Source organism: Salvelinus fontinalis, chromosome 31 (assembly GCF_029448725.1).
Source record: "Salvelinus fontinalis isolate EN_2023a chromosome 31, ASM2944872v1, whole genome shotgun sequence".
Taxonomy (NCBI): domain Eukaryota; kingdom Metazoa; phylum Chordata; class Actinopteri; order Salmoniformes; family Salmonidae; genus Salvelinus; species Salvelinus fontinalis.
Genome location: NC_074695.1, coordinates 563,006 through 587,527, shown reverse-complemented (window position 1 = coordinate 587,527; position 24,522 = coordinate 563,006). Strand labels below are relative to the sequence as shown.

At 46.5% G+C, this 24,522-nt stretch overlaps 1 protein-coding gene across 1 annotated transcript in view; it reads right to left on the bottom strand.

Annotated features, from left to right (window-relative positions):
* mbd1a (methyl-CpG binding domain protein 1a) overlaps nucleotides 1-17,491 on the bottom strand; it is a 50,552-nt gene extending 33,061 nt beyond the window's left edge. Inside the window, exons 1-6 of the mRNA XM_055891133.1 lie at nucleotides 17,138-17,491; nucleotides 14,435-14,813; nucleotides 13,109-13,938; nucleotides 11,960-12,146; nucleotides 10,926-11,018; nucleotides 8,580-9,387 (exon numbers count right to left, since the gene is read on the bottom strand). Of these exons, the coding sequence (XP_055747108.1) occupies nucleotides 8,580-9,387; nucleotides 10,926-11,018; nucleotides 11,960-12,146; nucleotides 13,109-13,938; nucleotides 14,435-14,602 (2,086 nt within the window). The 5' untranslated portion in view covers nucleotides 14,603-14,813; nucleotides 17,138-17,491. The remainder of the gene's footprint in view (nucleotides 1-8,579; nucleotides 9,388-10,925; nucleotides 11,019-11,959; nucleotides 12,147-13,108; nucleotides 13,939-14,434; nucleotides 14,814-17,137) is intronic.
* Between the last annotated feature and the right edge of the window lie 7,031 nt (nucleotides 17,492-24,522).

The window sequence follows — 24,522 nt, the reverse complement described above, 5'->3', positions numbered from 1 at the left end:
AAACGCATGCTTGTCTGAAGGAAGAACAGCACGGTCTCCGGAGCAGCGCTAGTGTTGCGCGGTATACCGAAACGTCAGTACTTTTTTGATACTAGAACATGAAAAACGGGTCGGTACTAGAATTTGTTACTTTCGGGAAACTTCTGTCAAAATGTGTCTCACGGATCAAGCCTGGGTATCAGTGCAGCAGACCCTTTACTATAGATCCCCCGGTCTGCTCCACTAACTCACTGCTAGCCTGGACTGCATCATGTTAGCTCCACTAACTCACTGCTAGCCTGGACTGCATCATGTTAGCTCCACTAACTCACTGCTAGCCTGGACTGCATCATGTTAGCTCCACTAACTCACTGCTAGCCTGGGAGTCTGGGCTGCATCATGTTAGCTCCACTAACTCACTGCTAGCCTGGGAGTCTGGGCTGCATCATGTTAGCGCCACTAACTCACTGCTAGCCTGTACTGGGAGTCTGGGCTGCATCATGTTAGCTCCACTAACTCACTGCTAGCCTGGATCGGCATGGCCGATTAATTAGGTTCCGATTTCAAGTTTTCATAAATCGGTAATTGTCATTTTTGGACGCCGATTATGGCCGATTACATTGCACTCCACAAGGAGACTGCGTGGCAGGCTGACCACCTGTTACGCGAGTGCAGCAAGGAGCCAAGGTAAGGTGCTAGCTAGCATTAAACTTATCTTATAAAAAAAAACTATCAATCTTAACATAATCCCTAGTTAACTACACATGGTTGATGATTACTAGTTTATCTAGCTTGTCCTGCGCTGCATATAATCAATTCGGTGCCTGTTAATTTGTCATTGAATCACAGCCTACTTCGCCAAAAGGGTGATTTAACATGCACATTCGTGAAGAAATTACTTTCGTTGCACCAATACGTACCTAACCATAAACATCAATGCCTTTCTTAAAATCAATACACAAGTAAAAAAATAAAATAAACCTGCATATTTAGTTAATATTGCCTGCTAACATGAATATATTTTAACTAGGGAAATTGTGTCACTTCTCTTGCATTCTGTGCAAGCAGAGTCAAGGTATATGCAGCAGTTTGGGCCGCCTGGCTCGTTGTGAACTAATTTGCCAGAATTTTACGTAATTATGACATAACATTGAAGGTTGTGCAATGTAACAGGAATATTTAGACTTAGGGATGCCATCCTTTAGATAAAATACGTAACGGTTCAGTATTGCACTGATAGAATAAACGTTTTGTTTTCGAAATTATAGTTTCCGGATTCGACCATATTAATGACCTAAGGCTCGTATTTCTGTGTGTTATTATGTTATAATTAAGTCTATGATTTGATATAGCATTCTGAATGAGCGATGGTAGGCACCAGCAGGCTCGTAAGCATTCATTCAAACAGCACTTTCGTGCGTTTTGCCAGCAGCTCTTCACTGTGTTTCAAGCATTGCGCTGTTTATGACTTCAAGCCTATCAACTCCCGAGATTAGGCTGGTGTAACCGATGTGAAATGGCTAGCTAGTTAGCGGGGTTAAACGTCACTCGCTCTGAGAATTGGAGTAGTTGTTTCCCTTGCTCTGCATGGGTAACGCTGCTTCGAGGGTGGCTGTTGTCGATGTGTTCCTGGTTCGAGCCCAGGTAGCGGCGAGGAGAGGGATGGAAGCTATACTGTTACACTGGCAATAATAAAGTGCCTATAAGAACATCCAATAGTCAAAGGTATATGGAATACAAATTGTATAGAGAGAAATAGTCCTATAATTCCTATAATAACTACAATCTAAAACTTCTTACCTGGGAATATTGAAGACTCATGTTAAAAGGAACCACCGGCTTTCATATGTTCTCATGTTCTGAGCAAGGAACTTAAACGTTAGCTTTCTTACATGGCACATATTGCACTTTTACTTTCTTCTCCAACACTTTGTTTTTGCATTATTTAAACCAAATTGAACATGTTTCATTATTTATTTGAGGCTAAATTTATTTTATTTATGTATTATATTAAGTTAAAACAAGTGATCATTCAGTATTGTAATTGTCATTAATACAAATAAATAAATAAATAAAATCGGCCGATTAATCGGTATCGGCTTTTTTGGTCCTCCAATAATCAGTATCAGTATTGGCGTTGAAAAATCATAATCGGTCGACCTCTACTTGTAAGTTAGTATTTCACGGTAACCTGTTGTATTCGGGCACATGTGACAAATAAAGTTTGATTTGAAGTTTGGCCTATTTTTAACCTTTAGGCTACACTTTACAATAGGACTCAACTCTGACTGACCGCAGCATCTATCAGTAGTCTGAACTGTGGCACAAAATTGGGGGATTTTCCACACCTAGCCGAGCTATTAGACTATCCTTTTGTAAAATTACTGGAGGTGTGAATGTTTCAGTCTCTCTCCTATCGCACAAGAGTCCTGCATCAGGCAAAAAACATCAGCTGGCGGGTAGTCCCAGAGTTGAGAGAGAACTTAGGTAAATACAAAATGGCGCAATGACACTTGACATGTGGACTGATGATTTTCAACAACAAAAAAATAGGATAGTTGTGCCTTACAGCTCATTACATAAAGAAGAATGGATGTTATCCACCACAGTGTGGGACAGTGCAGCTCAAAACTACAGATAACGTAAGACCAGCTATTGTGAAAGAACACGAGACCAGCTATTGTGAAAGAACACGAGACCAGCTATTGTGAAAGAACACGAGGCCAGCTATTGAGAAAGAACACGAGGCCAGCTATTGAGAAAGAACACGAGGCCAGCTATTGTGAAAGAACACGAGGCCAGCTATTGTGAAAGAACACGAGGCCAGCTACTGTGAAAGAACACGAGGCCAGCTATTGAGAAAGAACACGAGGCCAGCTATTGAGAAAGGACACGAGGCCAGCTATTGTGAAAGGACACGAGGCCAGCTATTGTGAAAGGACACGAGGCCAGCTATTGTGAAAGGACACGAGGCCAGCTATTGTGAAAGGACACGAGGCCAGCTATTGTGAAAGGACACGAGGCCAGCTATTGTGAAAGAACACGAGGCCAGCTATTGTGAAAGAACACGAGGCCAGCTACTGTGAAAGAACACGAGGCCAGCTATTGAGAAAGAACACGAGGCCAGCTATTGAGAAAGAACACGAGGCCAGCTATTGAGAAAGGACACGAGGCCAGCTATTGTGAAAGGACACGAGACCAGCTATTGAGAAAGGACACGAGACCAGCTATTGAGAAAGAACACGAGGCCAGCTATTGAGAAAGAACACGAGGCCAGCTATTGTGAAAGAACACGAGGCCAGCTATTGAGAAAGAACACGAGGCCAGCTATTGAGAAAGAACACGAGGCCAGCTATTGAGAAAGAACACGAGGCCAGCTACTGTGAAAGAACACGAGGCCAGCTATTGAGAAAGAACACGAGGCCAGCTATTGTGAAAGAGCACGAGGCCAGCTATTGTGAAAGAGCACGAGGCCAGCTATTGTGAAAGAGCACGAGTCCAGCTATTGTGAAAGAGCACGAGTCCAGCTATTGTGAAAGAGCACGAGTCCAGCTATTGTGAAAGAGCACGAGTCCAGCTATTGTGAAAGAGCACGAGTCCAGCTATTGTGAAAGAGCACGAGTCCAGCTATTGTGAAAGAGCACGAGTCCAGCTATTGTGAAAGAGCACGAGTCCAGCTATTGTGAAAGAGCACGAGGCCAGCTATTGTGAAAGAGCACGAGGCCAGCTATTGTGAAAGAACACGAGGCCAGCTATTGTGAAAGAACACGAGGCCAGCTATTGTGAAAGAACACGAGGCCAGCTATTGTGAAAGAATACGAGGCCAGCTATTGTGAAAGAACACGAGGCCAGCTATTGTGAAAGAATACGAGGCCAGCTATTGTGAAAGAACACGAGGCCAGCTATTGTGAAAGAACACGAGGCCAGCTATTGTGAAAGAACACGAGGCCAGCTATTGTGAAAGAACACGAGTCCAGCTATTGTGAAAGAACACGAGGCCAGCTATTGTGAAAGAATACCTATGAATCTTGTTAATTTCCTCTAACCTGGTTCTAAAGGATAAAGAGTCACATATGTGTGGTTGTGTGGTTGCAGCGACTTATTTGTTGTCTAATATTAGAAGGCTCTTGAAAAATGCGATTTGACTTGTCAAATGTGCTACATTGCATGGCATGGTTTATTTTTTAGCCAAAATGTTGAATAGACATGCAGACAGATTAAATTAAAACGCAGAAAAAAGATAAATAATAACATACTGTCTGTAGTCATAAAAACAATTAGGCTAAATAAATTGATGTTATTTTGTTGGGTAACGGACTGGTTCTCAGAACTCATTAAGAGGTGGCTTCTATCTTCAATATAATCATTCATTTAAAAAGGTTAAACCCATAGGTTTTAGAACGGCAGTAAATTAGATTACCATTAGATTATAATGATCCTTCTGGGAATGTTATAAAGTCCAAAAGTTATGGGTGGAGTTAGAAATGTCAGAAGTGTTACAATGGAAATTAACTTTTAATCTGTCTGCATATATATATATATATATATATATACACTGCTCAAAAAAATAAAGGGAACACTTAAATAACACAATGTAACTCCAAGTCAATCACACTTCTGTGAAATCAAATTGTCCACTTAGGAAGCAACACTGATTGACAATAAATTTCACATGCTGTTGTGCAAATGGAATAGACAAAAGGTGGAAATTATAGGCAATTAGCAAGACACCCCCCAAAACAGGAGTGATTCTGCTGGTGGTGACCACAGACCACTTCTCAGTTCCTATGCTTCCTGGCTGATGTTTTGGTCACTTTGAATGCTGGCGGTGCTCTCACTCTAGTGGTAGCATGAGACGGAGTCTACAACCCACACAAGTGGCTCAGGTAGTGCAGTTCATCCAGGATGGCACATCAATGCGAGCTGTGGCAAAAAGGTTTGCTGTGTCTGTCAGCGTAGTGTCCAGAGCATGCAGGCGCTACCAGGAGACAGGCCAGTACATCAGGAGACGTGGAGGAGGCCGTAGGAGGGAAACAACCCAGCAGCAGGACCGCTACCTCCGCCTTTGTGCAAGGAGGTGCACTGCCAGCGCCCTGCAAAATGACCTCCAGCAGGCCACAAATGTGCATGTGTCTGCTCAAACGGTCAGAAACAGACTCCATGAGGGTGGTATGAGGGCCCGACGTCCACAGTTGGGGGTTGTGCTTACAGCCCAACACCGTGCAGGACGTTTGGCATTTGCCAGAGAACACCAAGATTGTCAATATCGCCACTGGCGCCCTGTGCTCTTCACAGATGAAAGCAGGTTCACACTGAGCACATGAGCACATGTGACAGACGTGACAGAGTCTGGAGACGCCGTGGAGAACGTTCTGCTGCCTGCAACATCCTCCAGCATGACCGGTTTGGCGATGGGTCAGTCATGGTGTGGGGTGGCATTTCTTTGTGGGGCCGCACAGCCCTCCATGTGCTCGCCAGAGGTAGCCTGACTGCCATTAGGTACCGAGATGAGATCCTCAGACCCCTTGTGAGACCATATGCTGACACATGCACATTTGTGGCCTGCTGGAGGTCATTTTGCAGGGCTCTGGCAGTGCACCTCCTTGCACTAAGGCGGAGGTACCGGTCCTGCTGCTGGGTTGTTGCCCTCCTACGGCCTCCTCTACGTCTCCTGATGTACTGGCCTGTCTCCTGGTAGGGCCTCCATGCTCTGGGCACTACGCTGACAGACACAGCAAACCTTTTTGCCACAGTTCGCATTGATGTGCCATCCTGGATGAACTGCACTACCTGAGCCACTTGTGTAGGTTGTAGACTCCGTCTCATGCTACCACTAGAGTGAGAGCACCGCCAGCATTCAAAAGTGACCAAAACATCAGCCAGGAAGCATAGGAACTGAGAAGTGGTCTGTGGTCACCACCTGCAGAATCACTCCTGTTTTGGGGGGGCGTCTTGCTAATTGCCTATAATTTCCACCTTTTTGTCTATTCCATTTGCACAACAGCATGTGAAATGTATTGTCAATCAGTGTTGCTTCCTAAGTGGACAGTTTGATTTCACAGAAGTGTGATTGACTTGGAGTTACATTGTGTTGTTTAAGTGTTCCCTTTATCAAGACATGGCATATAAGGGTGCAGTGAGATACCAGGTTGGTTGGACGATACTTCTCGTCACTCATCTTCAGAAAAACAACAACATATACTTAAAACTGAAATTCAACCAAAGTCAGCCTTTAAAATGCTTTATTGTCTAAATGTTGAAAGTTTGAGTGCGCGTTTGAGTGGCCGTTTGAGTGCGCGTTTGAGTGCGCGTTTGAGTGCGCGTTTGAGTGCGCGTTTGAGTGCGCGTTTGAGTGCGCGTTTGAGTGCGCGTTTGAGTGCGCGTTTGAGTGCGCGTTTGAGTGCGCGTTTGAGTGGCCGTTTGAGTGCGCGTTTGAGTGGCCGTTTGAGTGCGCGTTTGAGTGGCCGTTTGAGTGGCCGTTTGAGTGGCCGTTTGAGTGGCCGTTTGAGTGGCCGTTTGAGTGGCCGTTTGAGTGGCCGTTTGAGTGGCCGTTTGAGTGGGCGTTTGAGTGGGCGTTTGAGTGGGCGTTTGAGTGGGCGTTTGAGTGGGCGTTTGAGTGGGCGTTTGAGTGCGCGTTTGAGTGGGCGTTTGAGTGGGCGACGGAGAGAAACAAAAAGATGCAGTTTGAGGCCAGGTGGCGGAGAGTGATGCGGGTGTGAGCATGTGGGTCTGGGCAGGTGGGGTGTAGTTGTCATTATGAATGTGTAAGTGTGACAGGTTAAAGGAAATACTAATAAAAGGGGAGAAAGATAAGTTCCCGAGGCTATATGACTGCACCATCAACCTGTTCAGTTAGCAGACATCACTTGCTGCTTTTATTTCGGTCAACACACATATTTTAACAATATAAAAGAACATTTTAGTTTCTCAGAATGAAATCCTTATTACAGTGTAACAACAGTTTTAGTAACTAATAAGATATAGATCCAGTTAAAGCTTCTTCTGACAAAGTAGAAACGACAATTATTTTTTTTTAAGTGTATTTTTTCCAGGTGTGGGTGCAGGACAGAGGAAGAGCAATTTTTACTACAATTGTTCTAAATTCAATCACCTTCCTCATCCTCATTCAGTTCATTCAAATTCAATTTTGAAGTCACAATTATCAGTTTCTATTTAGGTTTATGTCGCCCGTTCATTGTCAGGTAGAGACACATTAGTGCCTTGGGACCCAAAAGCATAATCAGTGCTCTAACTCCCCCTTGTGGTGGTCTGGAGCAATGAAGCAGTGACGCAGGGTAACGTACTAAACTACAAATTACCTCTAAATCCCGCAGCGTAATCTCAAACCTTTTAGTTGATCAACCACTGTAGACCGCCCAAGCCTACATCACAACAACGTGTGTGTGTGTGTGTGTGTATGTAGTCTTCTTCACATTTCTCACTGTCATTCATGAATGAGAATTCCTCAAGTTTTATCAGTGAAACGTCCATACAGCATCTGCATTCCAACCATTTGATTTCAATCGGTTTCATGGGGATATATTTTAAAGATGGTGTTGAGTTATAGTGTTGTTTCGAGCTAGCCTACCTGAATGGATTTTAGAGCTACGTTGCTAACAGACCGTAGCATAGCCTACCTGAATGGATTTTAGAGCTACGTTGCTAACAGAGCATAGCATAGCCTACCTGAATGGATTTTAGAGCTACGTTGCTAACAGAGCGTAGCATAGCCTACCTGTATGAGTTTTAGAGCTACGTTGCTAACAGACCGTAGCATAGCCTACCTGAATGGATTTTAGAGCTACGTTGCTAACAGACCGTAGCATAGCCTACCTGAATGGATTTTAGAGCTACGTTGCTAACAGACCGTAGCATAGCCTACCTGAATGGATTTTAGAGCTACGTTGCTAACAGACCGTAGCATAGCCTACCTGAATGGATTTTAGAGCTACGTTGCTAACAGACCGTAGCATAGCCTACCTGAATGGATTTTAGAGCTACGTTGCTAACAGACCGTAGCATAGCCTACCTGAATGGATTTTAGAGCTACGTTGCTAACAGACCGTAGCATAGCCTACCTGAATGGATTTTAGAGCTACGTTGCTAACAGACCGTAGCATAGCCTACCTGAATGGATTTTAGAGCTACGTTGCTAACAGACCGTAGCATAGCCTACCTGTGTATTATGCCTAGTGGGACGTGTTGTCGTCGACTTCTGGACACACGAGAGATAAATGTGCGTGTTTTGTTTTTGTTGTCTGACAGTTATACTGTGCTATTATATTCACTCTGTTACGTAGAAGAATATCAATATGTGATCTCAGCTTTTATATAACTTTATTAAAAAAACATTCACCAGAGTAGCCTGACCTCTCCTGCCTAAAGTAGAAGCAACACGTGCGCAGAAGCTTAGGAATCTTTTGATTTTTTTGTCTGATCTGCAGCCACTCTGTTCAGAATATTCAGGGAAGTTAGCTGGCTAAGTCCTTGATCTTGCTTTGTAGTATACCCCTCTGAGAAAGATAAGCCAGCGTTACTGAGAGGACTATCCTGGCTTGTTAAATACAAAAGAATTGAGAGGGGGGAAAAAAAGGACTCACCATCTTTGTCATTGGCTGTTTTCATCTGTTGAATCCTCTCACCGTAGGAGCTTGGCCTAAGGGACGTTACTTCCACTGACTCTACCTGTCCATGTCTACCTGTACAAGTTGGTTTCTCTGCGTCTATTTCTCTGTGTCCATTCAGCACAATATTTGATCCACTCCACTGCTGGGTCCACTGGGTCACCAGGGAAAGGTGCCGAGGGGGAGGGGAGGTGATTGGATCCAGATCCACATCCGGTTTACGGATCACTACTACCTTCCTGTGCCTCTCTGGGGTTTGTAGTCCTAATTGTGAGAGCTGATTCTTGTTTGGGCAAGGCGGTTGTAGTCCTGACTGAAGGAGTTGGTTTTTGGTCGGGCTGAGCGGAAGTAGTCCTAATTGAGAGAGCTGATTCTTGTTTGGTCTGAGCGGTTGTAGTCCTGACTGGAGGAGCTGGTTTTTGGTCGGGCTGAGAGGCAGGAGAGACTGAGACAGACGAGGGATGACCACGTCTCGGCTTGAAGAGGCCACAGAACTGAGTCTCTGTGGGGAGATCTTCTCCAGACGGAGGGAGGGGGAGAAACTGGCCACGGATAGCTTAGGGGTGGCGGGGAGGCTGTTGTGGATAACAACCGTGGGGGACTGTGTGATGTGCGGGAAGCTGGCCTGACTCTGTGGGGTGCGCTGGGGAGTTCCAGGGAGGCCATCAGGGGTGTGGTTCCGGTCCAGGTCTGGAGAGCCTGTCCTGGGGGTGTCGGTCATAGGGGTTCCAGCCCTGGAGGTGCTCGTACTAGAGGAGTGAACTTCCTCCATGTGGTTCAAATGCTGTGGTGAGGAAATAAATCTAAATATATATATATATTTTTTTACATAACTACTGAGTACATACACAGCAATATCGGAGGTGGAAACCAGGGTCGAATCACTAGGAACCAATCAGAAGCAAGCGGGCTGAAAACGGGGGACGGTTCTTCCTTCTTCACTAATGAATAAGACCCATGGCACCAGGAAGTAAGGCACCAGGAATAATAATGGCACCAGGAAGTAAGGCACCAGGAATAATAATGGCACCAGGAAGTAAGGCACCAGGAATAATAATGGCACCAGGAAGTAAGGCACCAGGAATAATAATGGCACCAGGAATAATAATGGCACCAGGGATAATAATGGCACCAGGAAGTAATGCACCAGGAATAATAAATGGCACCAGGAAGTAAGGCACCAGGAATAATAATGGCAGCAGGAATAATAATGGCAGCAGGAATAATAATGGCAGCAGGAATAATAATGGCACCAGGAATAATAATGGCACCAGGAATAATAATGGCACCAGGAATAATAATGGCACCAGGAAAAATAATGGCACCAGGAAAAATAATGGCACCAGGAAGTAAGGCACCAGGAATAATAATGGCACCAGGAATAATAATGGCACCAGGAAGTAGGCACCAGGAATAATAATGGCACCAGGAATAATAATGGCACCAGGAATAATAATGGCACCAGGAATAATAATGGCACCAGGAATAATAATGGCACCAGGAATAATAATGGCACCAGGAAGTAAAGCACCAGGAATAATAATGGCACCAGGAAGTAAAGCACCAGGAATAATAATGGCACCAGGAATAATAATGGCACCAGGAAGTAAGGCACCAGGAATTAAGGCACCAGGAAGTAAGGCACCAGGAATAATAATGGCACCAGGAATAATAATGGCACCAGGAAGTAAGGCACCAGGAATAATAATAGCACCAGGAATAATAATGGCACCAGGAATAATAATGGCAGCAGGAAGTAAGGCACCAGGAATAATAATGGCACCAGGAAGTAAGGCACCAGGAATAATAATGGCACCAGGAATAATAATGGCACCAGGAATAATAATGGCACCAGGAAGTAAGGCACCAGGAAGTAAGGCACCAGGAAGTAAGGCACCAGGAAGTAAGGCACCAGGAATAATAATGGCACCAGGAATAATAATGGCACCAGAAATAATAATGGCACCAGAAATAATAATGGCACCAGGAATAATAATGGCACCAGGAATAATAATGGCACCAGGAATAATAATGGCACCAGGAATAATAATGGCACCAGGAATAATAATGGCACCAGGAAGTAAGGCACCAGGAATAATAATGGCACCAGGAAGTAAGGCACCAGGAATAATAATGGCACCAGGAATAATAATGGCACCAGGAATATTAATGGCACCAGGAATAATAATGGCACCAGAAATAATAATGGCACCAGGAAGTAAGGCACCAGGAATAATAATGGCACCAGGAATAATAATGGCACCAGGAATAATAATGGCACCAGGAATAATAATGGCACCAGGAAGTAAGGAAGTGTTTTACCTTCAACCTGCTCTTCTCATCCAAGAAGAGTCCTGACTGGAAGTCAAAACGAGAGAGGTCCACGCCACCACGGAGGTATTTGGCCAGTTCAACCTTAGAATATAGAATATAACTTTATTGACCATCCAAGTCAAGACAACGTTATTTAGCATCAATGTAAAACATCACATACAGATCATACACACCAGCATCACCACACCAGCATCACCACACCAGCATCTCCTTACTTCAAAACCACATGTATTTATTTTACAAGCTATAACACACAATATTTTACACAACGCAGGTTTTTAAAAAGGACCAGAGTTTAAAATCAGTTCATTGGTCGTGTACACCGTTTTGTAGCAGTTATCGCAGGTGTAGAAAAATGCTTATGATTTCTATCTCCAACAGTGTAGCAATATCTATTAATACAATAACTATACACACAGAATCCACAAGTTGTAAAAAAAGAGATTTCGTAATGAGTTTGGAATATAAATATACTCTAGGTGGTTCGAGTCCTGAATGCTGATTGGCTGACAGCCGTGGTATATCAGCCTTGTGTACCACGGGTATGACAAAAACATTTATTACAATTGGTAGACAGTTTGTAATAGCAATAAGGCCCCTTTGGGGGTTTTGTGGGTTACGGCCAATATACCATGGCTAATGACAGCGTCCGTGCACTCCGCGTTGCGTCGTGCCAATAAGAACATCACTTAGTCGTGGTATATCGGCCATATACACCACACCCTCGTGCTTTATTGCCATTATCAACTGGTTACCGACGTAATTAGAACAGTAAAAAAAAATACATGTTTCGGTCATACCCGTGGTATACGATCTGATATACCACGGCTTTCAGCCAATCAGCGTTCAGGACTCGAACCACATGATGAACACCTGCTCTTTCCGTGACACAGACTGACCAGGTGAATCCAGGTGAAAAGCTATGAATCCTTTATTGATGTCACCTGTTAAATCCACTTCAAACATTAATTCATAACGGAACCGCTACCCTTCTTGCTGTAGAAGTGTGTAGAAGTGTTCACCTTGCTCCTCATGCGGTCCCCACAAGGACTGCAGTAGTACGTATCCCACTTCCTCTTAGCGGGCAGGGTGGTCGAGCGACGGAACACCACTTTGCGTTTCCAGCCCGGTCCTAAAGCGGAACAATCTTCCCAGTCGTCGTCAGCCTGTACCGGAACCTTCCACCTCCACCGTCGCTTAGGAGCCGGTCTGGACAAAGGATAAAGTATGTCTGATCAGAACAAACCATACAACAGGAGTCTGTCTCCTGTTTCTGTAATGAGGCAGCTTGATGTACCAGGACACCCCCTGGACAGGACACTAGTCGATCTCCTGTTTCTGTAGTGAGACAGCTTGATGTACCAGGACACCCCCTGGACAAGACACTAGTCTATCTCCTGTTTCTGTAGTGAGACAGCTTGATGTACAGTACACTACCTGGACAGGACACTAGTCTATCTCCTGTTTCTGTAGTGTGAGGCAGCTTGATGTACCAGGACACCCCCTGGACAGGACACTAGTCCATCTCCTGTTTCTGTAGTGAGACAGCTTGATGTACCAGGTCACCCCCTGGACAGGACACTAGTCGATCTCCTGTTTCTGTAGTGAGACAGCTTGATGTACAGGACACCCCCTGGACAGGACACTAGTCTGGCTCCTTTTTCTGTAGTGAGACAGCTTGATGTACAGGACACCCCCTGGACAGGACACTAATATATCTCCTGTTTCTGTAGTGAGACAGCTTGATGTACAGGACACCCCATGGACAGGACACTAGTCTGGCTCCTGTTTCTGTAGTGAGACAGCTTGATGTACCAGGACACCCCCTGGACAGGACACTAGTCTATCACAGGGCCAAGCTCTGCTAAGAGCCATTCATCCCTGTTTATTTGACCAGAGAAAGTAACAAGCTGTCAGGTTGTGGAGCACATAGTACGCTCGGTCAATGAGACAACTGTTTCCTAAAAACCCAAAAGAAAGTTGCAGAATGCAGACACTAACAAATGTAACCATAATAAAAAAACGATGATCATTTTACATTTCAGTCATTTAGTAGACGCTCTTATCCAGAGCATTTAGTGGGGAGAACGACCAGAACACAGTCATTACAAGTATCAGCTTGTATCAGTTACCAGGAAGATCAAGTGCGAGTGAAGAAATACATTCCATACCTCCGTTCATTATCTCGCTCCTCCATCTCTTCCTCATCGTCATCTTCCCCCAAGGGCTCAGACCAGGCTCCAGGCGTCCGATCCAGACACCCCTCTCCCTCCCCTGTCCCCTGGGCCAGAACCCCCTCTCCCTCCCCTGCCCCCTGGGCCAGAACCCCCTCTCCCTCCCCTGCCCCCTGGGCCAGACACCCCTCTCCCTCCCCTGCCCCCTGGGCCAGACACCCCTCTCCCTCCCCTGCCCCCTGGGCCAGACACCCCTCTCCCTCCCCTGCCCCCTGGGCCAGAACCCCCTCTCCCTCCCCTGTCCCCTGGGCCAGAACCCCCTCTCCCTCCCCTGTCCCCTGGGCCAGAACCCCCTCTCCCTCCCCTGCCCCCTGGGCCAGAACCCCCTCTCCCTCCCCTGCCCCCTGGGCCAGACACCCCTCTCCCTCCCCTGCCCCCTGGGCCAGACACCCCTCTCCCTCCCCTGTCCCCTGGGCCAGACACCCCTCTCCCTCCCTTGTCCCCTGGGCCAGAACCAGACTCCCGAGTCGGTCACTGGAAACCGCGTGCATCTGGACCTCTGCTCCTAGAGGGAGCATGTCGCTCTCCAGCTGGATCAGCGTCTCGTCACCACGGGTCTCTTCACCACGGGTCTCTTCACCACGGGTCTCTTCACCACGGGTCTCTTCACCACGGGTCTCTTCACCACGGGTCTCGTCACCACGGGTCTCTTCACCACGGGTCTCTTCACCACGGGTCTCTTCACCACGGGTCTCTTCACCACGGGTCTCGTCACCACGGGTCTCGTCACCACGGGTCTCTTCACCACGGGTCTCTTCACCACGGGTCTGTCGTGTTACAGCACAAGAAGATAGAAATGTACAACAGATAGGGATTGTCTTGGCAGAAATAGAAAAGGGAACGATGTCGACTCTAGTCATGGTTCAGGAGGACGTAATGACACAGAACATTCAGATAGAAATGTGGTGTAGAACAAATATGATTGTCTCAAAATAGGAAAACAATGCTAACACAGCTAAAAATCGGCTTGTTGCAGGTACGTGGGAATAATTTGATGACATTTAAAATTAAATTAAAAGAGCTGCTACAGCTGAATAAACTGAAATGATGGTGCCAAGAGTGTAAAATGTATACAACATAATTTCTATGTAAATTACTGTAAATTGCTGTAAAAGTCTCTGCTAAATGGCATGTGTTAACATATAATACTTTTCTTTAAAAGTTGAAATTGTCTGTTAAAATAAGGACTGGAGTGAGCTCTGTCTGTTCTCTTTCTGGAATGTTCAAAAAGTCTTTCAGATCACTGAAAACACCCTTCCTCACCTCTTCTTCAGCCCCGTCTGCCTGATTGGCTCCCTCTCCGAGGTCTGGAGCCTGATTGGCTGCGTGGCTCAGGGACGTGTCCTCCTCCAGAGCAATGTGTCGTGCCACCATCCTACCCTCTACTGTGTCTCTCCTTAGGATGAGCAGTTTAGGCCGCTTCCTGTCCATGTCGGGTCGAATGTAATCTAGGTTAGGCCTACTCACTGTTTATCATCCATGTTCAGTAACGTTACTGACTCACAGCAAACACAGGTCCTCCTCTGTTTTCGCCTGTAGCCTTACGACATATGAAGGTCTACACACAAAGTCTCTCGTCTCTCCATCTTGGCTTTTGTGGTGGTAAGGTGTCTGGGTCGGGTCAGCTGATGTTTGGAATACTCTGAAATAAAGGAAAAATGGCAGTCGGTATCCTTATTTATTATAATATAGAAAGAACGAGGTAACAAATTACAGGTCTGAAATTATCAATATATAACCTACATTCAAAATGTTCATTCAAAATCTCAACCATTGACAACGATTGCTAGGACTAAACATGTAATTTCCTGGGAACTAACATGCAAGGCACACGTAACATAGAAACAACAAGAAACCATGGATTTTGGCTAAATTGAAACCATCAATCTGGAGCTTGGCGGTCACCCATGTGGGTTTCCAAGGCTACATGCTGGTGCCTTGGCGATATGTTTAGCACCGGGAGAAGAAGAAGAAAAAAAAACCCGTGGTTGTCATGGTGATCACAGCGCACTGATCGAGGGCGGGCCGGCAGAACAAAAACAAGAAAAAAAAACGCCACTGTGCAGAAATGCAGCAGCATAATAATAAATGCAATGCTGACGCCACTTTTCCAGATAACAGAACCGGAGTGGCAAATAGGCCTAATGGATAATATATAAACAAGCTTATTAGAAACAATTACCAGGGAGAGGGGGTGGGTGGGAAATGTAATAGCTACATTATTAGGCCTACACCTGCAGAGTTAGAATATTACAGGCCTTTGGGTTTGCTCTTGGAAGTTAAAACCCTGCCCATGTTTTAAATCCAACCAATCACCTAGCGGCTTAACTTAATCAATTAGTCAAACTACAAAAGTCACAAGGAACCCCACATCACCCTGCTCAAGCTTTAAACACAGTACTAGCAGGGTGGAAACTGGCTGGTATATTTTGTCAAAAGGCATTCATCAACATGCTTTGCAGAATAGTTTATACGGTGTCTGTTCACAACACTGATAATCAATTCAGTCTTTGCCTACGTCACACTTTCTCTAGGCCTCCAAAAGCAAGAGGCAAACCTTCTGGCATTATAACGGTCAAATTAAAATCAAACTTTTATTTTTGGTGGGGAGGGGCCCGCCCTACCTATAGAATGGTAGGGGAAACACTGAATCAATGACTGCAGCCCTGTGCTCAAATCACAATGAAGCACAGCCCCTTGCATACAGGAGTGTGGTCCTATGTTGCATGTGGTTGTCTTACCTAGCTACATAGGAATGCACTAAGTCCCTCTGGATAAGTGTCTGCTAAAATGTCAAAATGTAAACAGAACTGAGAAAAACCTCAATATCATCATGAAAATGCGTTTGGGTTATTGTAATATAATCTGGTAGGCTAATTAAGACTGACTGGTGTCAAGATCTCCTTATCAACCTGTAGTTTATGAATGGGCCATCTGCAAGTTCTTGTTAGTTACAGTATCTTGCCTTGACAAACTCAAAACACACTGTAGCTAGCTAAGTTAGCTAGTAGCACGTCCAGCTGTTTCGAACCGCAGCAATGAAATCACGGCAACTTCATCTGATTGTAGTGTTTTTGTTGATGAATATTACCAACACGTTTGATACATAGCTAGTGACCCACACAGCTGTTATCTACCCAAACTCTAAAACAACAACTGGAAACGTGGCTTGGTTGTTGCTAGTCATTAACATGGGTAGGCGTGCGTCGAAGCACTGTAGCAACAAACAAAAAAACACACACACACAAAAACAAAACCACTTTCGTGTTCCCATCCGCCATGATTCCGACTGGTCGCTCGTCTGATCCATGTGACTCCAACAACAGGGGATGTATTCATTACGCCGATTCTGTTGCATAACGTTTACGTCTGTGAATCCGTTTTTTTTCTCCAAACGCTCTTCAACGTGACGTAAAAGCTGTTGGGTACTTAAACGGAAGTTGTAGTTCACGTTAATTGTATGGGAATGGCAACGCGTGGAAACCAATCTGAATAGTCTGCGAAAGCGCTCTCTCTGAAGTGAAGACCGCGGCGCGGGGTTCCTTCAACCTCTTCCAGGCGTTTATTAGTTATTTTTTTAAGAGACACGACTGAACTACAACTTCTAACAAAACAGAACTCAAAAGCGTTTGAAGTAACGACGTTTTGCAGCAGAATCAACGTAATGAATACACCCCTCCTCGTTTTCAAGGACCCTCCTCTGCTGCTCACTCCCCCTCTCCCTCCATTCTCCGTCCACGGCTCGACGTTTCCCTTCGGCGCTACTACTGAAAAACTGATCATTGCAGGAGAATGTTATGCGCTACTCAGATTTTTTTTAATTCTCGTGTTATAATGATTCTGTTTTGAAAACTACATTCGTGATTTTTGTCAGCGATGTAGCGCCAATCTTTGTTACTGATTTGCAACGTTGCAACAAATGTAAACAAACCGCTAAATTGACAGAAATTCGTTGAAAATACTCACACAGCAAAGCTTCTTCCATCGCGGCCGAAATCACGTTCGATCGTCTTCCTGTTCTCGTTCCTTTTTTTTCTTCTTCAGGGGACTAACGTGTTGAACTGGGCATGTGCAGAACGAGCGGGAAGGGACGGCGATCGGCGAGATAATTAAAACGTTGTTTTTTTTAAGTATCGGCCAAATTGTATCGAGTCCAACTTTGAATGGGTGACCGAGTTATGTGCACTATGACTAGTGCATCACAGGACTTAATGTCTCTGAATATTATAAATGTTGTGACCTTAGTGAAGAATGATGGCAGAGGATCACGAACATTTTAGGCTAAATAAGACTAATGCCCTGATAAGACTAATTCGCCTACCCCATGATCAAACATTGCTACCCTTTCCCTTCTACGCAATCCCTTTGAGTGTGGGTGAAAACGTTATAAAATGCGTTCTCTGTTGAATAGTATATATGTTGGGGGAGGGGTCCCGCTCATGAATGGAATCGGACCTATACCATTTATTTTATTGTTATTATTATCTGGTATGATAATTGATTTGTTCATTTGACATTTTAGTCATTTAGCAGACGCTGTTATCCAGAGCGACTTACAGTTTGAGCATTCATCGTAAGATAGCTGGGTGAGACAACCACATATCGCGGTCACAGTCAGTACATTCATCGTAAGATAGCTAGGTGGCACAACCACATATCGCAGTCACAGTCAGTACATTATTCCTCGATGTAGCTATCAGCAAAGTCAGCAAAACTGACTAGGAACAAACTAATTTTTAGATCTTGAAAAAGAGGCATATTCTAAAACCAATATGGATGAGCCAACATCTGGTAAGTAGGCCTTCACACCCAACCATGTATGCTGTAAAATCAATAGGGCATCCATTCCAATGTCTCATTGGCAGGTTTTAATGTGTCACATAATTCCTAAACTCCATTCCAAGACTTGGTTATTTAGAAGAAAAAGATGTAATGTTGACTTTGGCAATAAAATACCACAAAACACAATAACCTGATTTCAGACGACACTTGAAAACGCTCTTCGGCAGTTTGTGGGAACATAGGAAACATAAAGGTGTTGCTTTGTCCACATCATGAATCCCAACGTACACTTGAAGTCAAAAGTTTACGTACAACTTAGCCAAATACATTTAAACTCACTTTTTTCACAATTCCTGACATTTAATCCTTGTAAAATGTCCCAGTCTTAGGTCAGTTAGGATCACCACTTTATTTTAAGAATGTGACATGTCAGAATAATAGTAGAGAGAATGATTTATTTCAGCTTTTCTTTCATCACATTCCCAGTGGGTCAGAAGTTTACATACACTCAATTAGTATTTGGTAGCATTGCCTTTGAAATTGTTTAACTTGGGTCAAACTTTTCAGCTAGCCTTCCACAAGCTTCCCACAATAAGTTGGGTGAATTTTAGGCCATTCCTCCTGACAGAGCTAGTAAACTGAGTCAGGTTTGTAGGCCTCCTTGCTCGCACACGCTTTTTCAGTTCTGCCCACAAATTTTCTATAGGATTGAGGTCAGGGCTTTTGTGATGGTCACTCCAATACACATAATTTTCCTCCCTCATGATGCCATCTATTTTGTGAATCGCACCAGTCTCTCCTGCAGCAAAGCACCCCCACAACATGATGCTGCCACCCCCGTGCTTCACAGTTGGGATGGTGTTCTCCAAACATAACGATGGTCATTATGGCCAAACAGTTATATTTTTGTTTCATCAGACCAGAGGACATCTCTCCAAAAAGTACTATCTTTGTCCCCATGTGCAGTTGCAAACCGTAGTCTGACTTTTTTATGGCGGTTTTGGAGCAGTGGCTTCTTCCTTGCTGAGTGGCCTTTCAGGTTATGTCGATATAGGACTTGTTTTACTGTGGATATAGATACTTTTGTACCTGTTTCCTCCAGCATCTTCACCAGGTCCTTTGCTGTTGTTCTGGGATTGATTTGCACTTTTCGCACCAAAGTACGTTCATCTCTAGGAGACAGAACACGTCTCTTTCCTGATCGGTATGACGGCTGCGTGGTCCCATGGTGTTTATACTTGCGTACTATTGCTTGTACAGATGAACGTGGTACCTTCAGGCCTTTGGAAATTGCTCCCAAGGATGAACCAGACTTGTGGAGGTCTACAATTTGTTTCTGAGGTCTTGGCTGATTTCTTGTTCAGGGGCAAAACGACAGATTTTTACCTTGTCAGCTCAGGGATTCGATCCAGCAACCTTTCCAGTTACTAGTCCAACGCTCTACCCACTAGGCTACCCTGCCGCCCCTACACTCTACCCACTAGGCTACCCTGCCGCCCCTACACTCTACCCACTAGGCTACCCTACCGCCCCTACACTCTACCCACTAGGCTACCTGCCGCCCCTACACTCTACCCACTAGTCTACCTGCCGCCCCTACACTCTACCCACTAGTCTACCTGCCACCCCTACACTCTAACCACTAGGCTACCCTGCCACCCCTACACTCTAACCACTAGGCTACCCTGCCACCCCTACACTCTAACCACTAGTCTACCTGCCACCCCTACACTCTAACCACTAGTCTACCTGCCACCCCTACACTCTAACCACTAGGCCACCTGCAACCCCTACACTCTAACCACTAGGCTACCTACCAGCCCTACACTCTAACCGCTAGGCTACGCTGCCGCCCCTACACTCTAACCACTAGGTTACTGTTGCTGCCTTCAGAACACCATGTAAACTAGTGTTGGTGCGGTTTCTGATCCTGCCCAAATCATTAAAAACATTTACAAATACAATTAAAATACTCTCATGTAGACCTGGTATGTCTGTCTGTCTGTCGATCTGTCCTTGTAGGTGGAGAGGTCCAGGCGGGCCAAGCTCCACCAGGGGGCAAAGAATTGGGATTAGCCACTTCAGTTTTAGTTTTATGTCGCTGTATATAAAAAATAACACAAAGTTCAAATGCTTGAGTGACAGGTTGGAGCTAAATCTGTATCTCCTCTGTGCTGTGTCAGCACAATGGACAGAGCGTATCGCAGAGTGTGTAGGGGGGGGGGGGGGGGGGGGCGATGGAAAGCCACTGGGTGGTTAAGTATGACTGGGGGGGGGGGGGGGGGCGATGGAAAGCCACTGGGCGGTTAAGTATGACTGGGGGGGGGGGGGGCGATGGAAAGCCACTGGGTGGTTAAGTATGACTGGGGGGGGGGGGGGCGATGGGAAGTCACTGGGTGGTTAAGTATGACTGGGGGGGTGATGGAAAGCCACTGGGCGGTTAAGTATGACTGGGGGGGGGGGGGGGCGATGGAAAGCCACTGGGCGGTTAAGTATGACTGGGGGGGGGGGGCGATGGAAAGCCACTGGGCGGTTAAGTATGACGGGGGGGGGGGGCGATGGAAAGCCACTGGGCGGTTAAGTATGACTGGGGGGGGGGGGGTGATGGAAAGCCACTGGGCGGTTAAGTATGACTGGGGGGGGGGGGGCGATGGAAAGCCACTGGGCGGTTAAGTATGACTGGGGGGGGGGGCGATGGAAAGCCACTGGGCGGTTAAGTATGACTGGGGGGGGGGCAATGGAAAGCCACTGGGTGGTTAAGTATGACTGGGGGGGGGGGGGGGGGCGATGGAAAGCCACTGGGCGGTTAAGCATGACTGGGGGGTAGGGGGGCGATGGAAAGCCACTGGGCGGTTAAGTATGACTGGGGGGGGGGGGGGGCGATGGAAAGCCACTGGGCGGTTAAGTATGACTGGGGGAGGGGGGGCGATGGAAAGCCACTGGGCGGTTAAGTATGACTGGGGGGACGATGGAAAGCCACTAGGCGGTTAAGTATGACTGGGGGAGTGATGGAAAGCCACTGGGCGGTTAAGTATGACTGGGGGGGCGATGGAAAGCCACTGGGCGGTTAAGTATGACTGGGGGGGGCAATGGAAAGCCACTGGGCGGTTAAGTATGACTGGGGGGGGCGATGGAAAGCCACTGGGCGGTTAAGTATGACTGGGGGAGGGGGGGCAATGGAAATCTACTGGGCGGTTAAGTATGACTGGGGGGGGGGGGGGGGGCGATGGAAAGCCACTGGGCGGTTAAGTATGACTGGGGGAGTGATGGAAAGCCACTGGGCGGTTAAGTATGACTGGGAGGGGGGGGGGGGGGGCAATGGAAAGCCACTGGGCGGTTAAGTATGACTGGGGGGGGGGGGCAATGGAAAGCCACTGGGCGGTTAAGTATGACTGGGGGGGGCAATGGAAAGCCACTGGGCGGTTAAGTATGACTGGGGGGGGCAATGGAAAGCCACTGGGCGTGTAAGTATGATTCCTTTGGGTTTCCATAGAATGCTCATCTGTGATAGGCTAAGTGAATAACGTAGTAGGCTAAGTGAATAACGTAGTAGGCTATGTGAATAACGTGATACGCCTCCGCCTGTAATATTTGATTTTGATTCATAAGGATGGGGTCAAGTTTACAGTTGAAGCTGCTTCACTCAACTCTGCCTCACGCCCCACCGCTACTGAGTTTAGTAAGCGTCTTCACTAGCTGTAAAAAGTGTTGTTAGCCTATTTAGCTCTAACCAGCTAATCTGCCACTGCCACAATGGATATCAGAAATCAAACCATCGAAGACACCCCCAAGCCTAGCCGTGATGATGCTGCAATGCTCCAGCCAGTGGTCTTTTATTGTCCCCAGCACAAGGTGCACCTGTGTAATGATCATGCTGTTTAATCAGCTGCTTGATATGCCACACCTGTCAGGTGGATGGATTATGTTGACAAAGGAGAAATACTCACTAACATGGATGTAAACAAATTTGTGCACAACATTTGAGAGAAATAAGCTTTTGGTAAATTTTCAGGATCTTTTATTTCAGTTCCTGAAACATGGGACCAACACTTTACATCTTGCGTTTACATTTTAGGTCAATATATTTGGCAAGACAGCTGGCTGCATTCACCTTTTGTTTACTGCTTTTGTTTACTGTTAATTTAACGAGCATAAATATAGATTGTGTCATGTCTTTTATCGATTTAATATTTTGTTTATAGGCCTATACTAGGCCTTCCACTGTTTTGTTCTGTTGTGCTATTCAGTATTTTTTGTTTTGCATGAATAACTAGGCTACTACTTTCAGCATTGAGTTATTTTGGTAAGACAGCTGTGTGTAAGACTGCATTCGCCTATTACACAAACAGCCTATTTATTCTATAGCCTATATTCATGACCAAAACGGACTTCCTTTAGTGTGCAGAAGCTGTCCATCGTGTCAATACAGAGTAACAGAGTAACAGAGTAAGAGAGTAAGAGAGTAAGAGAGTAAGAGAGTAAGAGAGTAAGAGAGTAACAGAGTAACAGAGTAACAGAGTAACAGAGTAACAGAGTAACAGAGTAACAGAGTAACAGAGTAACAGATTAACAGATTAACAGATTAACAGAGTAACAGAGATGAGCTCCAGATTTTGTGGCAACGTGTCTCTTCGAACGCACTCAATGGTCTCAGCATTTGAGCTTTCTGTTTATTGCGGTTTAGCGTGATATAAGCAGAGTTCAATGTCATTCCCAATCAAGAACACCCCCCCCCCCCCCCCCCCCACACACACACAAAATGTTTCCCTCTCACCGATTTCAACTGCCCCCTTAGTCGGGTGTGGATCCAGGTAACCGGGTCATAGTGACGGGTTGTTTTGGTGAAGGTGTTGCCATGGTAACATGTTCGCCGTGGTAACGGGGTTGTCGTGGTAACAGGGTTGCCTTGCTAACAGGGTCTATCGGTCCTTGGCGGTGAGTAAGTTGGTAGTGACCGGGTGGTGGTTGAAGGAGGGGGGGTCGTCGTGGTGGTTGTAGGGTTTGGGGTCCTGAGGGTCTACTTATCCTTGGCGGTGCGTATATCAGTAGTAACCGGGTCATGTTGGAGGATATGGTGCAGAAGGACTCGGGGATCGAGGTGTGGGTCCTAAGATTGGGGTCCTCGGGGGGTCTATCTATCCTTGACGGTGCGTAGATCTGTGGTGACCGGGTCGTGTAGGATGGTCTGGTGCAATATCAGGGCCAGGAGGCCTGTGGGGTGGGGGGCTGGTCAGGGGGTCGTCCTGGTGGAGGTTCTAGGGTTAGGATCCCCGGGGGTGGGGGGGGGTCTACCTATCCTTGGTGATGCGTCCCTCTCCTGCTCAAACAGTTCATAGGCCTCTGACGGTCATGACTGTCCTCACGTCCCTCTCCTGGTCTAACAGCTCATAGACCTCTCCTGGTCCAACAGCTCCTAGGCCTCACCTGGTCCAACAGCTCCTAGGCCTCACCTGGTCCAACAGCTCCTAGACCTCTCCTGGTCCAACAGCTCCTAGACCTCTCCTGGTCCAACAGCTCATAGGCCTCTCCTGGTCCAACAGCTCATAGACCTCTCCTGGTCCAACAGCTCCTAGGCCTCTCCTGGTCCAACAGCTCACGTCCCTCTCCTGGTCCAACAGCTCATAGACCTCTCCTGGTCCAACAGCTCATAGGCCTCTCCTGGTCCAACAGCTCCTAGACCTCTCCTGGTCCAACAGCTCATAGGCCTCACCTGGTCCAACAGCTCATAGGCCTCACCTGGTCCAACAGCTCACGTCCCTCTCCTGGTCCAACAGCTCATAGACCTCTCCTGGTCCAACAGCTCATAGACCTCTCCTGGTCCAACAGCTCCTAGACCTCTGTTGGTCATGACTGTCCTCACGTCCCTCTCCTGGTGGGGGAGGGGGGGTCTACCTATCCTTGGCGGTGCGTCCCTTTCCTGGTCCTTGGCGGTGCGTCCCTCTCCTGGTCCTTGGCGGTGCGTCCCTCTCCTGGTCCTTGGCGGTGCGTCCCTCTCCTGGTCCTTGGCGGTGCGTCCCTCTCCTGGTCCTTGGCGGTGCGTCCCTCTCCTCCTCTGTGGGTCCAGCAGTATGTGCTGCTGTTGTTCTTTTACTGGAAAAAATAGAAACGCACAACACAATATAGCTGTTAGTTCAATACAGAAAGACATCTTGGAACAACAATGGCCCAGCGGCGAAGTGGTAGACCACACAAGCTCACGGAACGGGACCGCCGAGTGCATGAAAAGCGTAGCGCGTTAAAAATCGTCCGTCCTCGGTTGCAACACTCACTACCGAGTTCCAAACTACCTCTGGAAGCTACGTCAGCTCACGCTAATTTCCTACAATTCTATCCATTCTGCCATGGGGTTTTGTACTGTGTATTTAAATACTGTATTCCTGACAGAGCTCATTGTAATATTTCTACTACTGTACATTTCATTCTTAGTATATCTTGTGTAAATTCATCCGGTGTATATATAGTGCATTCAGAAGGCCCTCCCGAGTGGCGTAGCCGGTAAAGGCACTGCATCGCACTACAGAGCACTTTCGATCCCATGACCAGGAGACCCATGAGGTGGCGCACTATTG